Source organism: Mobula birostris, chromosome 12 (assembly GCF_030028105.1).
Source record: "Mobula birostris isolate sMobBir1 chromosome 12, sMobBir1.hap1, whole genome shotgun sequence".
Taxonomy (NCBI): Eukaryota; Metazoa; Chordata; class Chondrichthyes; order Myliobatiformes; family Myliobatidae; genus Mobula; species Mobula birostris.
The window spans coordinates 71,968,019-71,984,555 of record NC_092381.1 but is presented as its reverse complement, the minus strand read 5'-3'; the positions used below and the strand labels follow the sequence as shown (position 1 = coordinate 71,984,555).

General features: G+C 40.5%; 2 protein-coding genes across 4 annotated transcripts in view; one reads left to right on the top strand and one right to left on the bottom strand.

Annotated features, from left to right (window-relative positions):
* fam151a (family with sequence similarity 151 member A) overlaps positions 1-12,712 on the top strand; it is a 41,748-nt gene extending 29,036 nt beyond the window's left edge. The window contains exons 5-8 of the mRNA XM_072274086.1: positions 3,193-3,417; positions 9,254-9,393; positions 9,986-10,123; positions 10,909-12,712. Coding sequence (XP_072130187.1) covers positions 3,193-3,417; positions 9,254-9,393; positions 9,986-10,123; positions 10,909-11,573 — 1,168 coding nt within the window. The 3' untranslated portion in view covers positions 11,574-12,712. The remainder of the gene's footprint in view (positions 1-3,192; positions 3,418-9,253; positions 9,394-9,985; positions 10,124-10,908) is intronic.
* A 1,129-nt stretch (positions 12,713-13,841) lies between these two features.
* Positions 13,842-16,537, bottom strand: part of acot11a (acyl-CoA thioesterase 11a) — a 131,696-nt gene continuing 129,000 nt past the window's right edge. For all 3 annotated transcript variants that reach the window (XM_072274088.1, XM_072274089.1, XM_072274090.1), the window contains one exon: positions 13,842-15,066. In XM_072274088.1, coding sequence (XP_072130189.1) covers positions 14,899-15,066 — 168 coding nt within the window. In that variant the 3' untranslated portion in view covers positions 13,842-14,898. The remainder of the gene's footprint in view (positions 15,067-16,537) is intronic.

The following is a 16,537-nucleotide window of genomic DNA, read 5'->3' as shown; positions in this document are numbered from 1 at the left end:
TAAATCAAATGGTTGTCCTCTGGATCTAACAAGGAGCACTCTTTCTGATATTGCCTAATGTCCTAAAACACTTTTTGCGATGTTTTCATCGATTAGAATTCCTACTCCATTAGTATGGGATGTTCCATAAGAATAAACTAGTGTTTTATTTCTAACCTGACATGTTCCAGCACCTATCCAACGAACTTCGCTAATTCCCATGATGTTAATCTTTAGTCTTTCCATTTCACTTATCACATTGTCCAATCTTCCTGCTTGATATAGGGTTCTTACATTCCAAGTGGCAATAATTTTCTTTTGTGTTACCTGAATTTTATGACCGGTAGCTTGATGACGGTTGGGGATCCCCTGCTGGCCAGAATCAACCCTACCGAGTGAAGCATCTTCAAATTGTCTTGAAGATCCTGTTGATGCTGTTGTTGTGTGATACATTTTGTGAGCTTGATCATGGTTTTCTTAGCAAATAGCAATGGTGGTTTGCTATTGCCTACTGTTGGGCGAACTAAAGAAATCGCCATTTCTCTTCCCAAATGTTCATCCACCTATACTATAGCCGTTGACATTTGAGGTCGTAGCTCACCCGCCTTCTCCGTCATAAGTTCAGTTACTGAACCTGCTGGATCTGCCGTTGGCTTTTGCTCGTATCCTGAGCAGGAACCCTTGCAGGCGCTTCCGTTCCGGGTCAGAGTGGCCCTGGGAGCAATGAATGACTAAGGGGTAACTCCACTTTCCCCAAAGCTCTGAAAGTCCCCAATCAGAGCCTCATCACCGGTTGCAGTTTAGAGTCATACCCAAGACTGCTGACTATCTATACCCTCTTTTAATTTTATGTACCTCAGCCTCCAAACTCCATAGAAAACAACCAAAGTTTTTCCAGCCTCTCCTTATAGCTAATAATCTCTGATACAAACAACATCTTGGTGAATCTATTCTGTACCCTTTGCAAAGCCTCCACATCCTTCCTATGGTGCGGCAACCAGAATGGCTGCAATATGATTTCCTGACTCTTATGCTTGACCAGTGAAGAAAGCATGTCATGTTCCTTCTTCACCACCCAATCCATGAGTTTTGTAAGACCTCAGCTGGCGAGGCAGAGGGTGAGTCTGGGCCAGGGACTGAAGGTTGGAGGCCCAATGCTTGCAAGTCTGGGAGTCTGGGCCCGAGACTGGAGGGTAGAGATCTAATGTCTGCGAGTTTTAGAGCTTGGGGCAAAGGACTGAAAACCCAGAGGCAGTGTATCCTGGGACTGGGGGACTGTGTGTGTGAAGAGGTGAGAGGACCCATTTCACAGTACGTTTCAATGCATGTGTGATAACGAAATCTCAGTTCTGAATAAATCCAGTCTGAATCACTTCTTCATTTGCAGAAGCTCTTCATTGAATATTGTCTTGTTAACTGCAAAATAAATCTGAAGTTTTAAATCTCATCTCACCAGATGCCAGGCGCAATGGACAATGTTTGGAGGATCCTGTAGGCCTCTTTCCTCAGCAATTAAAATATTTTATTTAAGTTCCTGAAATATTTCCTTAACAATCTTTCAGTTCCGTAAGAGCGGTTACACTCTGAAAATGCAGCTGCACATTGTATGGTGTAACCATAGCAACGTCACCTCATGCCATAACCATAGCCACACACGGTCACATGGAGTATTCATATCCATATCCCTGTCATGTGATGGGACACAATTGTAGACCTGTGATATGATGTATCCCTGTCACATGGAAACCAAGATTAATACAAGCAGGATCCAGTCAGTCACTCTGGTCGCCTGACTTTTATATCAGCCATATTCCTTCACCATACTACTGGATTCTCACAGTTTTCAAACAAAAATTGCTATGAGCATTGTTGTATCCCTTTCCCATTCTGTAATACTTTACTCCCCACTCTAGCTCCATGACATTGGTCAGAAAAGCAGTTTATCAAACGTACTCAGGGTGAGATATGCCCAAATTATTCTACACAGAGTTGGTTATTATAAAATTTAAGTATACCTTTCCGATTAAAATATACCTTATGGTATGTTATAGCTGATGGCTACTACATCCCACAAACTGTCGAGGGGGTTTGGATACCTTACCTACCCAATAATATTCCACTGCACTGAGTGACAGGGGGACTTGTAGTCCAGATGTTCAAAAGATAATTAGTAACCCAGTTTTTAGATCTAGTCAGTTCATTAAATTAAGTTGCTGCAATGATCCCAGCCTGGCCCACCCATCCATCACATTCCCAATCTCAGCCTGGCCAACCCGTTCATCATATTCACCATCCCAGCCTGGTCGACCCATTCATCACATCCCAGTCCCAGCTCTAGCCATATACCTTACACCTGACTCAAGGACACACCGAACCATATTCACAAATTGCTACTGTTAAGAAAAAAAAACCAAAGCAGTCATTCAGTTTAGAAGCTTAAAAGGTCCACTTCATTCAAAAATCTAAGAATTCCATGTCAATTTTTTCCCAAAAATATCTAGTTCCATTGGACATTTAGCAATCTACTTCCTTAAACTGGTTTAAAAAAAATACAGCTGTGGTCTAGAGAAAGACTGATAAAGAGGAAAGATCTCAAAAGTACACCATAGTGTCCTCACTGGCGGCACCCAGATATGGAGCAACTGGAATTCACCATCACTGCCACATACACCTCAAATATACTCTCCACTATTCCATAATGTTGCTGGGTCAGAATCATGGAATCCCGTAAAGCATTTTAAGGGCATCTTTATCATAAAGACTAAAATTTTGAAGGTAACTTCCACTCTCATCTTGAGAGAAAAAAGGGAATAAGTAACGAATGCTGGACTGACCCTTGTTTTGCTTACTCTCAGAATGAACGAAAAGAAAATTGGCTAATAATGCAGAGTTTCAACTCAAAATGTCAACAATTCCTATCCTTTCACAGATGCTGCTGAACCCACCGAGTTCCTCCAGCAGTTTGTTGCTTGTAATACTTGCCGATGCTTTGCAAATATTTATAAGCTGTACTACGAATGGAAGAACATATGGAAGGGCCATATATTAAACTGATGAAACATCTCAGTCTGAAACATCAACTGTTTGTTCCTCTCCATGAATGCTGCCTGACCTGCTGAGTTCCTCCAGCATTTTGTGTGTGTTGCTGATATACTTTGTATGGAATTCTTGTTGAACAATTTATAATTCTCATCTGTAAAATATTTCATGTAGGTTTCTGAGTCTTATTCAGCAGAAGTTCCCAAATGTCATCCTCTCCCCAGGCTGGATGACGCTTCACCTACCGCTGGTCGCAGCCAAACCCTACACCCGAAGGATGGTGGAAGAGATGTACAACTTGGTCAAGGACTTACCACAACGTGTCACATTTCCTGTCAGAGCTGTGCTCTTGAAGCAAGCCTGGCCACATTTTAGTTGGCTGCTCAGCCAATCACCAAGGTAAAGGCAAAGGAATTGTAACCAATGAAACCACTGTTTAGTTTTAATGATGATAAATTAACAGATTCTGGTACAAGCGAATGTATACCATGGCAGTCACTGTCCTCAAGTTACATTGTGAGTGTGAAGAATGGAGATATTGCTGGGAGCATAAGCACCAATTCCAAATATTAAATGAAACCATTAGGATATGCCACAGGAGGTTACACACATTTAAAACAAAAAGGTGGCTTGAATGCTTCCCCTGTGGGTCTTGTCAAAAAACTGTTTCATCCCTTGCAATTGGGTAAGGCCAAAGAGAGAGCTTGTTACCGGAGATGGACCAGGGAAATTGTGGCAGAAATATGCCCGAGGTGATCTCCGCCTCACAGCACTGGGGAGAAATTAGACACCAACATGTCCAATGTGAAGAACTATGTGTCTTTCTTGGACATGCCCCTCTTTTGGAAATGGGCATGTTTCCATTGCCTGTGATGTGTGGGCTGACCATCTGGGAAGGGAGGGGTGGAGCTTGAATTTTTTTTTAAATGAAATAATTGTGAATTTTCTTTACTTCCCTGCTAGCTGGTAGCTGAATAAAGATGAGACCCATGCGAGTGTACCCTGCAGCATTTGTTTAGATAGTAGTTAGAACCATTAGTATAATCATATGCAGCAGTTGGTGGATGCTAATTACTAGATCCCATAATGTGAATCCAAAGCTCAGAAATGAAAATGAATGGACATTTGTTCATATTGAGTCACTGCCAAAATTAACGCAACCAATTTATTTTAATCCCTTATAACTCTTCTATTTAAAAAAACTGATCTGATTAATTTACTGCAGACTTTTAAAAACATTCCCTTTTAGCAGCCAGTATTAAAATATACATGTGCATAAAATTACTCCAAGTAACTTCTGAATAGATTTCATTTGACTTCCTCCTTGGTGAGTGATTGTTAATTGCTTGAATCTTGCTAGAGGATAATTGATGTTTAAGTGCAAAAACAAACAGGTACCATAACTAGAATGTGGATCTAAAGTTCTGTTGGAGATTGCAGAATTATAGTTAAGGGTAAGTAGTGGAACTTGTATCAAGTGATCTGTTATTTGCATCCATGTACATTATTTCCACAGTCAGGCAGAGACAACCATTGTGAACACAATGCAAGGAAGTATAATACTTTGGGCAATTTATTCTCCTTGAGATACTTTTCAGTGTTCACAGTTAGTTCCAGGTTGTAACATACAGCCCTTTACAAGAGTCATGAGGGATTTTAATATGCAGGTAGATTGGGAAAATCAGGTTGGTGCTGGATCTCAAGAGACAGAATTTGTAGAATGCCTAAGAGCTGACTTTTTAGAGCAGCTTGTGGCTGCGCCCATTAAGGGAAAGGCTATTCTGGATTGGTGTTGTGTGATGATTGGATTAGGGAGCTTAAGGTAAAGGAACCATTAGGAGACAGGAATCATAATATAAGAGCATAAGAAATAGGAGCAGGAGAACGCCACCTGACCCATCGAGCCTGCTCCACCATTTAATACGGTCATGGCTGATCTGGCCATGGACTCATCTCCACCTACCTGCCTTTTTCCCATAACTCTTAATTCCCCTACTACGCAAAAATCTATCCAATCTTGTCTTAAGTATTCTGCACTGCTTCAATGATTCACCACTCCCTGGAAAAAGCAGTTCCTCCTCATCTCTGTCCTAAATCTAATCCCATGAATCTTGAGGCTATGTCCCCTAGTTCTAGTCTCACCTACCAGTGGAAACAACTTTCCTGCCTCTGTCGTATCTATCCCTTTCATAATTTTATAGGTTTCTATAAGATCTCCTCTCATTCCTTTGAATTCCGGTGAGTACAGTCCCAGGTGACTCAATCTCTCCTCATAGTCTAACCCCCTCATCTCTGGAATCAACCTGGTGAACCTCCTCTGTATCACTTCCAAAGCCAGTATATCCTTCCTCAAGTAAGGAGACCAGAATTGCACGCAGTACTCCAGGTGTGGTCTCAGTAGTACCCTGTACAATTGCAGCATAAATTCCCTGCTCTTAAATTTAATCCCTGTAGCAATGAAGGCCAAATTCCATTTGCCTTCTTGATAGCCTGCTGCACCTGCAAACCAACCTTTTGTGATTCATGTACAAGTAGTCCCAAGTCCCTCTGCACAGCAGCATGCTGCAATTTTTTACCATATAAATAATAATCTGATTTTCCATTTTTCCGTCCAAAGTGGATGCCCTCGCATTTACCAACATTGTACTCCATGTGCCAGACCCTTGCCCACTCACTTAACCTACCTGCATCTCTCTGCAGATTCTCCATATCTTCTGCACAATTTGCTTGTCCACTCAGTTTAGTGTCATCAGCAAACTTTGATACACTGCACTCAGTCCCCTCTTCCAGATCATTAATGTATCTCATGAACAGTTGTGGGCCCAGCACTGACCCCTGTGGCACACCGCTCACCACTGATTGCCAACCAGAGTAACACCCATGTATCCCAACTCTGCTTTCTATTAATTAACCAATCCTCTATCCATGCTAGTACATCACCCCCAACTCTAGGCATCCTGATGTTATGGATAAGTCTTTTACACGGCACCTTATTGAACACCTTCTGAAAATCCAAGTAAATAACATCCATCTGTTCCCTTCTATCCACTACACTCATCGTATTCTCAAAGAACTCCAGTAAGTTTGTCAAACAGGACCCGCCTTTGCTGAATCCATGCTGTGTCTGCCTGATGGATCCATTTCTTTCTCGATTGCTTGCTATTTCTTTTTTAGTGATATCTTCAAGCATTTTCCCAACTACAGATGTTAAACTAACTGGCCTATAGTTACCTGCTTTTTGCCTACATCGTTTTTTGAACAGTGGTATGACAGTCACCATCTTCCAATCTTCTGTGACCTGCCCAGAGTCTAGAGAATTTTGGTAAATTATCACCAAAGCCTCTACTATAACTTCTTCCATTTCCTTCAGTACCCTGGGATATATTCCATCAGGACCAGGGGACTTATCTATCTTCAAGCCCGCAAGTTTGCTCAGCACTACCTCTTTAGTGATAGCTATTGTATCGAGGTTCTCACCTCCCATTGCATCCATAACCTCTCTCTTTGTATATTAGACTTCGCCCTGCAATTTGAGAGGGAGAAGCTAAAGTCAGATGTATCAGTGTCACAGCTGAGTAAAGGGAATTACAGAGCCATGAGAGAGGAGCTGGCCAAAGTTGACTGGAAGGGGACACTAGTAAGGCTGATGACAGAACAGCAATGCCTGGAGTTTCTGAGAGAAATTCGGAAAGCTCAAGATAGATACATCCCAAAGATAAAGAACTATTCTACAGGGAAGATGAGGTAACCATGGCTGACAAGAGAAGTCAAAAACACCATAAAAAGAAAAGAGAGGGCATACAATTGAGCAAAAATTAGTGGGAAGTTAGAGAATTGGGAAATTTTTAAAAACCAACTGAAGGCAACTAAAAAAGCAAAAAGGAAGGAAAAGATTAAATATGAAGGTACGTGAGACAATAATATCAAAGAGGATACCAAAAGTTTTTTTTCAGATATATTAAGAGTAAAAGAGAGGTGAGAGCACATATCAGACTGCTGGAAAATGATGCTGGAGAGGTAATAATGGTGGACAAAGAAATGGCGAATGAACTAACTAAGTATTTTGTATCCATCTTCACTGTGGAAGACACTAGCAGTATGCTGGAAGTTCAAGAGTGTCAGGGCTGAAGTGAGTGCATTTTTATTTCTAGGTAAAAAGTGCTTGGGAAGCTGAAAAGTCAAAAGTCATTTGGAGCAGGTGGACAACAGCCTAGGGTTCTGAAAAAGGTGGCTGAACAGATTGTGGAAGCATTAGTAATGATCTTTCAAGAATCATTGGATTCTGGCCTGATTCCAGAGGACTGGAAAGTTGCAAATGTCACTCCAATTTTTAAGTAGGGAGGGAGGCAAAGGAAAGGAAATTATAGATCAGTCAGTCTGATCTTAGGAACTTGTTGAAGTCAATTGTTAATGACAAGGTCTCAGGATACTTGGAGGCACGTGATAAAATAGGCAAAGACAGCATAGTTTCATTAAGGGAAAATTTTACCTGAAAAATCTGTTGGAATTTTTTGAGGAAATAACAAACAGGATAGACAAAGGAGAATTGGTGTGTTATGTACTTGCATTTTCAGAAGGCCTTTGACAATGTGCCTCACTTGACTCTGCTTTACAAGGTAAGAGCCCGTGGTATTACGGGAAATATACTAGCATGGACAGAAGATTGGATGACTGACAAGAGGCAAAGAGTGGGAATAAAGGGAGACTTTTCTGGTTAGCTGCTGATGACTAGTGGTGTTCCACAGGGTTTGCTGATGGGATTGCTTCCTTTTGCATTATGTGTCAGTGATTTGGATGAGAGAATTGATGGCTCTATGGTTAAATTTGCAGATGATATGAAGGTAGGTGAAGGGGTAGGTTGTGTTGAGGAAGCAGGAAGGCTTCAGATAGACTGAGATAGATTAGGAGAATGGGCAACTAATTTGCAGATGGAATTCACTGTTGTTAAATCTGTGATCATGCACTTTTGTAGAAGGAACAAAAGCATAGACTTTTTTAAATGGGCAGAAAATCTGAGGTGCGAAGGGACTTGAGAGTCCCCATGCAGGATTCCCTTAAGGTTAACTTTCAGATTGATTTGGTGGTGAGGAAGGTAAATGCAACATTAGCATTTATTTTGAGATGAGTAGAATGTGAAAGCATATAATGCAGAGGGTTTATAAAGCATTGGTGAGGCCTCACTTGGAGTATAGTGAGCCGTTTTGGCCCCTTATCTATGAAGGATGTGCTGATATTGGAGAGGGTTCAGAAGAGGTTCAGGAGAATGATTCTGGGTTATCATATGAGAAGCATTTGATGGCTCTGATGCTGTACTCACTGTGATTTAGAAAAATGAGGGGGGATCTCATTGAAACTTATTGAATGTTGAAAGGCCTAGATAGAGTAGATGTGGAGAGGATGTTTGCTGTAGTGGGGAGATTAGGACCAGAGGGCACGGCCTCAGAATAGAGGGACATCCATTTAGAATGGAGGTGAGAAGGAATTTTTTTAGCTAGAGGGTGGTGCATCTGTGGGATTCATTGCCACAGGCACCTGTGGAGGCCAAGTCATTGGATGTATTTGAGGAGGAGGTTGATAGATTCTTGATTATTCAGGGTGTGAAAGGTTATGGGGAGAAGGCAGGAAAATGGGGTTGAGAGGGAAAAAGGATCAGCCTTGATTAAATGGCTCAGCAAACTCAATGGGACAAAAGCCTATCTCTTGTGGTCTCTCCACAGAGATGTATATAATATTCGCAAGTCACTCTACAACTATAGGGGGTATAGACATATGCACATACAACCACACCACATATCAAATCTGCAGGTTGAGGTTGGGTAAAAATGAGCTTATCCCTCCTTCAACCACTCCCTGGCCGGGCAGTAAAGATACATCCACTGATGTTCTCTCCACATTATAAGGAGCAAAGTGCAATGATTGTTAATGGGAATTTACCCACTGGAGTTTGCTGCTAGCCTGGGGAGGGAGATGTATCCAAAAGCATTTATTACTCTGGTCCTTATCAACTGGAAAGCTACACATTTATGGATTGAGGATGAAGCTAATGGAACACAGGGGCGGGTTATAGAAACCGCTGATACCACTGGAAGCATAATCTTAGCACCAACAGACATTCTGAAGATTTAAAAGAAGAAAATGGGAAATGAAGTAAATACTGCACATATCTGCAATAATTTCCTGAAATATTATTTTACTTACTTTCATATTTATAACAGTTATTTGTGTATGTCTGTAGGTACAGCCTCACTCTCTGGCAGGGATCTATTGATTCAATCACTGTAGAAGATCTCTTATTCTTCAGAGACAACAGCAACGTTGAACAAATCTATTACGACATTTATGAACCAGTTTTGTCAGAATTCAAAAAAATTGCGTGTATGTATTCTAATTTCTTTGAATTTATTCTACCCTTTCTTTCTACTTTGCTCACATTCCCTTAGGAACTTTGCTTGCCTTTTGCCTGTTATCCCAGAGATTCAGGAGCTGCTAAGCACAACCCATGCAGAATTTAAGTTTATTCACCTTGAAATAAGTTGCCATGGTTCTGTTCATAACTTTCTTACTCCAGTAGGTTTAAAAGTTTCTGTGACAACTTGCGATGAAACCTTACTTGGTTAACCACTGTTCAACATTAATTAGCTGATTTTTTTTTTTTTGCTGCTGGTTCTATGGTCAACTTTTGTACTGCTTTTGTAAGTTGCTACCCTTAAGGAGGTGGAATTGATTCTCATTCTTCAGCCATTGGGGCAAAATGCTACTAGGAATTTGATAGCATCGAAAACGGTACATTCATATGTTTCCATTAGGATCTCCAGAAGATTATCTGTATGATCCCTTGCACTTGTGCTCTATCAGAATCCATCCACTCTCTAAATGGGGTCGAGGAAGGAATTTAAAACAAAATTTTTAAAAAAGTGATTCAAAATTTTCTGGAGAGCCAGAATTCACCCATTTTTGTTGTGTTCAGTGCAGGCAAGTAGAAGCCGAAGGTTTTACCCTGGCGGGGAACTACTGGACTATTTTCCCCATCAAGATATTGGAGAATTGCAGGTCCATTGGTTTGACATTGGAGCCACATTTTTGGACTTGTCAGAACTTCTTCAAGGTAATGCTGTCCTTTTCAATTAATGACATTTTGGTGACATTATTGAATTCATATTTTGGGCCACTGTAACCTCCTCCACAATGAATCTTGCACTTATGAAGAAAGTATTTCTTGCAGTTGATAGGAACTATTTTCCCATTTTGTTGCCACCAATTCCTTGGGTTAATTGAGCCACTAGAAATTACCCTCAGCAGCTTGATGAGTGAAAGAATCTGGAGGGAGTTGAAAGGTGTGCAGAGAGAATAGCGTCAGAAAAAACTTGTGAGGGAATGGATTGCACTATGAGTGGCATAGTGTAAGCTGGCTGAAATAGCTTCCAATGACAATATGGTAAAGGATAGGAGGGACGAGGAGGCAGGGAAGACAACTTTCTCTAATGAACTCGTAATAAGATGTGATGAAGTCATTAAAATCTCCAGTATACATCAATGAATGTACACCTTACTCAGCAGATCCCATTATTACATTAATTTCCACACAAGGGCTTTTTCAGCAATTTTAGTTTGGCTAACCAAATACATGAACATTTGTGAAGATGATTGGAGCAGGTAACTGTTGTATCCTGAGCTGGTACAGCTGCACAGACAGAGGAGAAGTCTTTTTGCTGCATTTCTCTGGGTCTTGTCCACTTTACAGCCAATGAATCACTGCTTTCACTTTCTATAATTACCTGAGCTCAGGTTCATTCTATATAGTTAAACATTGTAAGGGTTTGGATAGGTTGTAAATCTGAAGACATAAACCCAAGCATATCATATAAATGCTCTTATTTCAATTTCTTAAAGGGAACGCTGGAGGAATGCTCGTCCTGAATGTGAAGAGTAAAATCGGTAACATTCTGTTGGTGGAAAGTTCCAAACCTGGATCAGATTTCCTTTTGGAAGAGGTTCTATATCAGGTCTTACGTTCATCAAACCAGTGGGGCGTTTACCTAAAGATAAAATCCACTCAGGCACTAGCTCCAACTCTGTATCTGCTTTATGATCTTTACACACAACACCTTCTCCACATACCTGTCTGGATCAGCATGGATGTCTCTTACGGCAGCTTCAGCACACCCGGGTATATTGAAGGAAGCCAATTCATCAATACCATCAATAAAATATTTCCTTTTGTAACTATAGCTCCAAGCTGGCCAGCTGAAGCACTTAACCATGGTTACACAGAATCCTTGGTGGAAGACATGCTGAGTCTTTGTCAGGGGTTGTGGCAAATGTTGTCCTTCCAGCTCCAGGCTGTTCCGTTGTCTAAATCATGGCAGGCGACCTTCAAACTGCTGCAGGCTTCCCCCAGCTACACTCTGACAGTGGAACACCTACATACACAGGGCACATACGTGGATGCGTTTCGAGGACTGATCAACATGCGAATGCACAGCAGCCATCGGGTTTACTACCGTTTACCTCCAGATTATAGAAATAATTTTGAGATTGATATTTTTACTTCATAAATCTGATCCCCAACTCTCTGTATTCATAGTCACGTATTCCTGCTACTTGGCAAGCAAATCAATTACAAGTTCCAAATCAATAAATTCTTGAATGGAACCACTGAGCTGGATGGTTAGAACCAAGCACAGATGTGAGCTGCACTCTTCTTAACTTTCGTTTCTCATTACTTTAATATACATCAGTATTCAAGCTTTTGATACAAAAGTTAATTTTCTGGACATTGATTGTAAAAGCTTGATGAATAGTTTGCTAGGTTTAAAGGATGATGTACATTTTAATGATTTATCCAGACAGATTTACTTACTCATCTAGTTGTAATCCCATTAGACAAATTGTTCTACCCTGCAGACCTCGGTTGCTTGCTCATACTGCCCATGTCAAGAGTCAAGATTGTTTAATGTCATGTCCAGTACACAAGTGCAGAGCAGACAAAATCATTGTTACTCTGGATCCAATGCAGCACAAAAAGAACACATGCATTAATAAAAAAAACAATAAATATAAATACATAAGATGGTTTATATACAGTACATAGCTTATTTGTATTTCCATAGAGTGATACTAGCCCACAGAAGTGCCTGTACATAGGGTGACTGATAGAAAACGATAAAGTAGTGGTGGTTAGGGTGGATTAGTGGGTGGAGGTGTTGATCAGCCTTATTGTTTGGGAAAGGTTACTGACTGTTTTTGAGTCTGCTGGCCCTGGCGTGGATGCTACGTAGCTGTCCCACGTCCATCAGGGAGTAAAACAAGTCTATAAACAGGGCAGGTGGGATCCTTAATGATGCTTTCCAGTACCTTTCTGTATACATGTCTTTAATGGTGCCGGTGATGCATTGGGCAGTTCTGACTACCCACTGTGGAGCCTTCCTGTCTCACAGTGCAGTTTCCATACCAAGCAGTGATGCAGCTTTGTACTGCGCATCTGAGAATGACACTGGCATAGTCCAGCTGTCTTCAGTAGAGGCATTGGTGAGCTTTCCTGATTGTGAGAGGCTGGGTGAGATGTGCACTCCCAGGAGTTTGAAGTTGCTCGCAGGTTCCACTGCTGTGTTGCCAATGTAAAGAGCGGTGTGATGTTGCAAGTTGCAGATGGACAACAAATTAAAATAAAGAGATATTGTGTCATGAACTTTAATTTGCAGCAGGAATAACTGAATGGCCTCTCCTCCTCCAAAAATTTTATCCTGTAGAACACGCCAAAAGCTACAGCTGGGCAGAGTGTTCACCTTTCCTGGATCTAGCATATTAGCGAATACTGGATTCATACTTCTTTAATAAGTGATGTTCTTCTAGTTCTTGACATCTAGCAGATGTATTAATAGCAATCGCATGGTTCAAACACCAAGTCATATTGCACAAAGCTATTTAAGATAGTAACCAGTGAGATTTTTTAAATATTCAGAACATTTTAGAAGCTAGTTTCTGAAGTGCTCTCAACAGTCTCCATGATTTTAAAAACCCACCTAGTTCCATTTTGAATGCCTCCCAAAACTGTTCCTACCCCAGTTATTTGCCACATTTTCTTTTTCATCTTTAATGTGTCCAATCCAAAATCAACCTAGATGACCACTCATCTTCCATTCACTACAAATCTCTGCTCATTAAAAATCTCCAACCGTTTGGGATCTCTAGTGACTCTGTTGGACAGTCGCCTGTCACCCTTCTCCTTTCCAGTCCTTGCAACTTCTCAAACACGTGGTTCAGATTCTGTGCTTAACTCCATCTTGGCCTCACCACTCACCCAGTCGAGGTTTCTCCAGTGTGATACCCACTTGCACTCTATCCCTCCACTGTACTTCCTAACCCTTTGTCCTTTTGTCCTCATCTATTGGCAGCTATCTGGACTGTCAAACTCAAACTCCCCAGATCTATCTAGTTTCCTTCCTTGAAAACCTTTTTACACCTGAGGCCCTAAAATGAAATAGTGACTAGCTATTCACTGCAGGTGTCTGGGTACCTTGAGACCCCGTTCAGTTCTTATAAGTTGCTAAATGGTACTTCCAAACAACTACACCAACATAATTTTTCTCTTCAGCCACATAGCTCCTCGTCTCCAAATCCAGATTTTAAACCAGAGGTTCTTCCTGATTGTTAATTGAAATTGCAAATTGTTGATTGAGCCAGTGGTTCAAGCCAAAGAATTGATACAGAACTAATTGGCATTTTCCCAAATGCACACCTTCCAAAAATGATCATGCACAGGAGGTTCTTATAACAGTATAAAAATAATTAAGAACATTTACATTTCATTAGTTCAATGTTGTCTTTTATTCAATCACTTCTCACATAACTACCAACTTGTCAGTGCTGCAGAATAGCACCGAATGTTCAACTTGTTTTAAATATCTACACCTTTGTTTTTAAACAGGAGATTTATTTTTATAGTTGATCATTGCAATTTGTTCCTGTTTTAGAAAGGCAGTGATTTCATATTTTTAGTAATCAGTAAATTACACAATTAAGGTCAAATAATTCACTCCAGATTTTTAAAATGATACACATTCATTCAGTTTCCATCATCACCAAAATGAACCCTTACACTAAGCGATGTGATCAATTGGTAGCTTTGCTTCAGCATTACAGGGTTTTGCATTTTGTGTTTCCCTGTGAAATTGCATTGTCAACACTATCATTGTGTGCATGCTGTTGAAAGGAAATGATGATTAAGTACACCAGAATGAAAATACAACTTTACAAACCCACAATCTCAACTAAAATGATCAGAAAATTGGCTTGTGTTTTTATTACAAAAGCAAGCATACACAAGCTCGTTGATTGATTACAAAAAATTAAAAGCTTATCATAAGCACACAAAGCTGACTGTTGCTGACAATTGCTTGGTATCATCAATAGAATTATTTTTCTTTAAAAGGATCCCTTGTTAAAAATCAGAAATACTCTTCTTTTAAAATCCTTATACAACCATTTTTCTCGTAAAATCTTATCAAAATTAATGTAAAAATATGGATTAAATTTGTTCATTTGCAATAAAATGCTGTACATCATATGTTTTATACACAAAAATTAATGAAATTTATACACAGAAGCTAATGGCAGCAAACACAGCTCTAAACAATTACAAGGCAGTGACCAAGGGCCACAGTGTTCTTCCACCAGTTAACTCAATAAGCCTCCCTTGATACAACACTCACATACAAATGCAATGCACTCTTCTGATTTCAAAGATCATATGCTTAACTAGAATTCCCGGTGCTATTTGTTCACAACTAAGCTTTCGCCTTTTTTTTTATTTTTATCTAAAAACATTCTCTTCATTAGCACCAAAGCCAGTGGGACAGCAAAACATGATGAGGATCTGTGTCAAGTCCCACCCAATGTCACACTGCCAAGTGGATGGACGGTATCCTTATTTTGTTCAAGAAATTCATTACAAGCCTCAACAATTTTGCATACATCCGATGACAGTCCAGTGATGTCACGAGTGAGGTAAGGGAGAACTTGAGGGGTTGCCTGGATGTAATAGGCAATCTGAAAAAGTAAATCAAGTAGTTGTATTATGCATGGCAGAAGCACTCCACCCTACAGCCTATCCATTCGCATTCACTTATTTACCTGTCCATATTGTTGGGAAATCACCCCAATGGTTTAATTGAAAACTGCAAAAGAACTGAAATAATGCAAAATACCAATGCCCAAGGATAAGTCCAAGTTTCTTACAGGGTAGCTCTCTTACTGCTGGTATCAAATACACTGACATCTGCCCCTCCACTTTCAGCTGGGGGTGAGATGGGGAAGGGGGTTGAGGATCGAGGAGAAGAGGAGAACCCAGCTACAATGCCTTTCACTCCACTCTTCTTTCTGTGACACAGACTGAATAATGTGTGCAAGATGTGTGCACACCAGTTCATGCCCAAGCTGCAAGTCTACATTATAAAAGTTTGCTCATGAAGAACAGGTACCAGCTTCTCTGAAACCACAAGGTGGTCCCTTCAAGAATTGTGCCCTAAAGTATCACAGCAGCAATTGCACCAGGTATCAATTGTCAACATCAAATGTTTGTTCTTTTAGTGTTAATCTTATAGGAGAGAAAGTGGATGCAAGTTTGAAAGAAGAAAAGTTGAATTAAATATAACACTGTATTATGCCCCTTAATATCTGACGTGGTCTGTACACACCAGCTGTGTGATGAAAAAGGCACAACAGCGCCTCTTTCACCTCAGACGGATGGAGAAGTCTGGTGTGGGCCCCAAAATCCTAAGAACTTTCTACAGGGGCACAATTGAGAGCATCCTGACTGGCTGCATCACTGCCTGGTTTCAGAATTCTACCTCCCTTAATTGCATGACTCTGCAGAGAGTGGTGTGGACAGCCCAGCGCATCTGTAGTTGTGAACATCCCATGATTCAGGACACTTACAATGACCGGTGTGTAAAAAGGGCCCATAGGATCATTGGGGACCCAAGTCATCCCAACCACAATCTATTCCAGCTGCTACCACCTGGGAAATGGTATCGCAACATAAAAGCCAGAACCAACAGGCTCCGGGACAGCTTCTTCCACCAGGCCGTCAAACTGATTAACTCACGCTGATTTGAGTGTACTCTATATTACATTGACTGTTCTATTTATTATAAATTACTATGATTGCACATTGCACATTTAGATGGAGATGTAATATAAAGAGTTTTACTCCTCATGTATGTGAAGGATGTAAAGTCAATTCAATTCAATTCCCAAAGCAATAGGAGTGGAATGAGGGTATGGAGTAATCTGACATGCACTGAATTATAACTATATAGACACAGAGAAATGTTGTCCACGTCATTGAAATCTGCAAATAGTAATGCAATATAAACTCATGTACAGAACTTGTGTTTAATCAAAATTGTACCATGTTACCCACACTAGTAACTTCAACCTAGCGTGCTTCACATCAATATAAGAAAATTTATTGAAGAATTGTTTTATGAGAAGCATAATGCCACATTGTATTATTCAG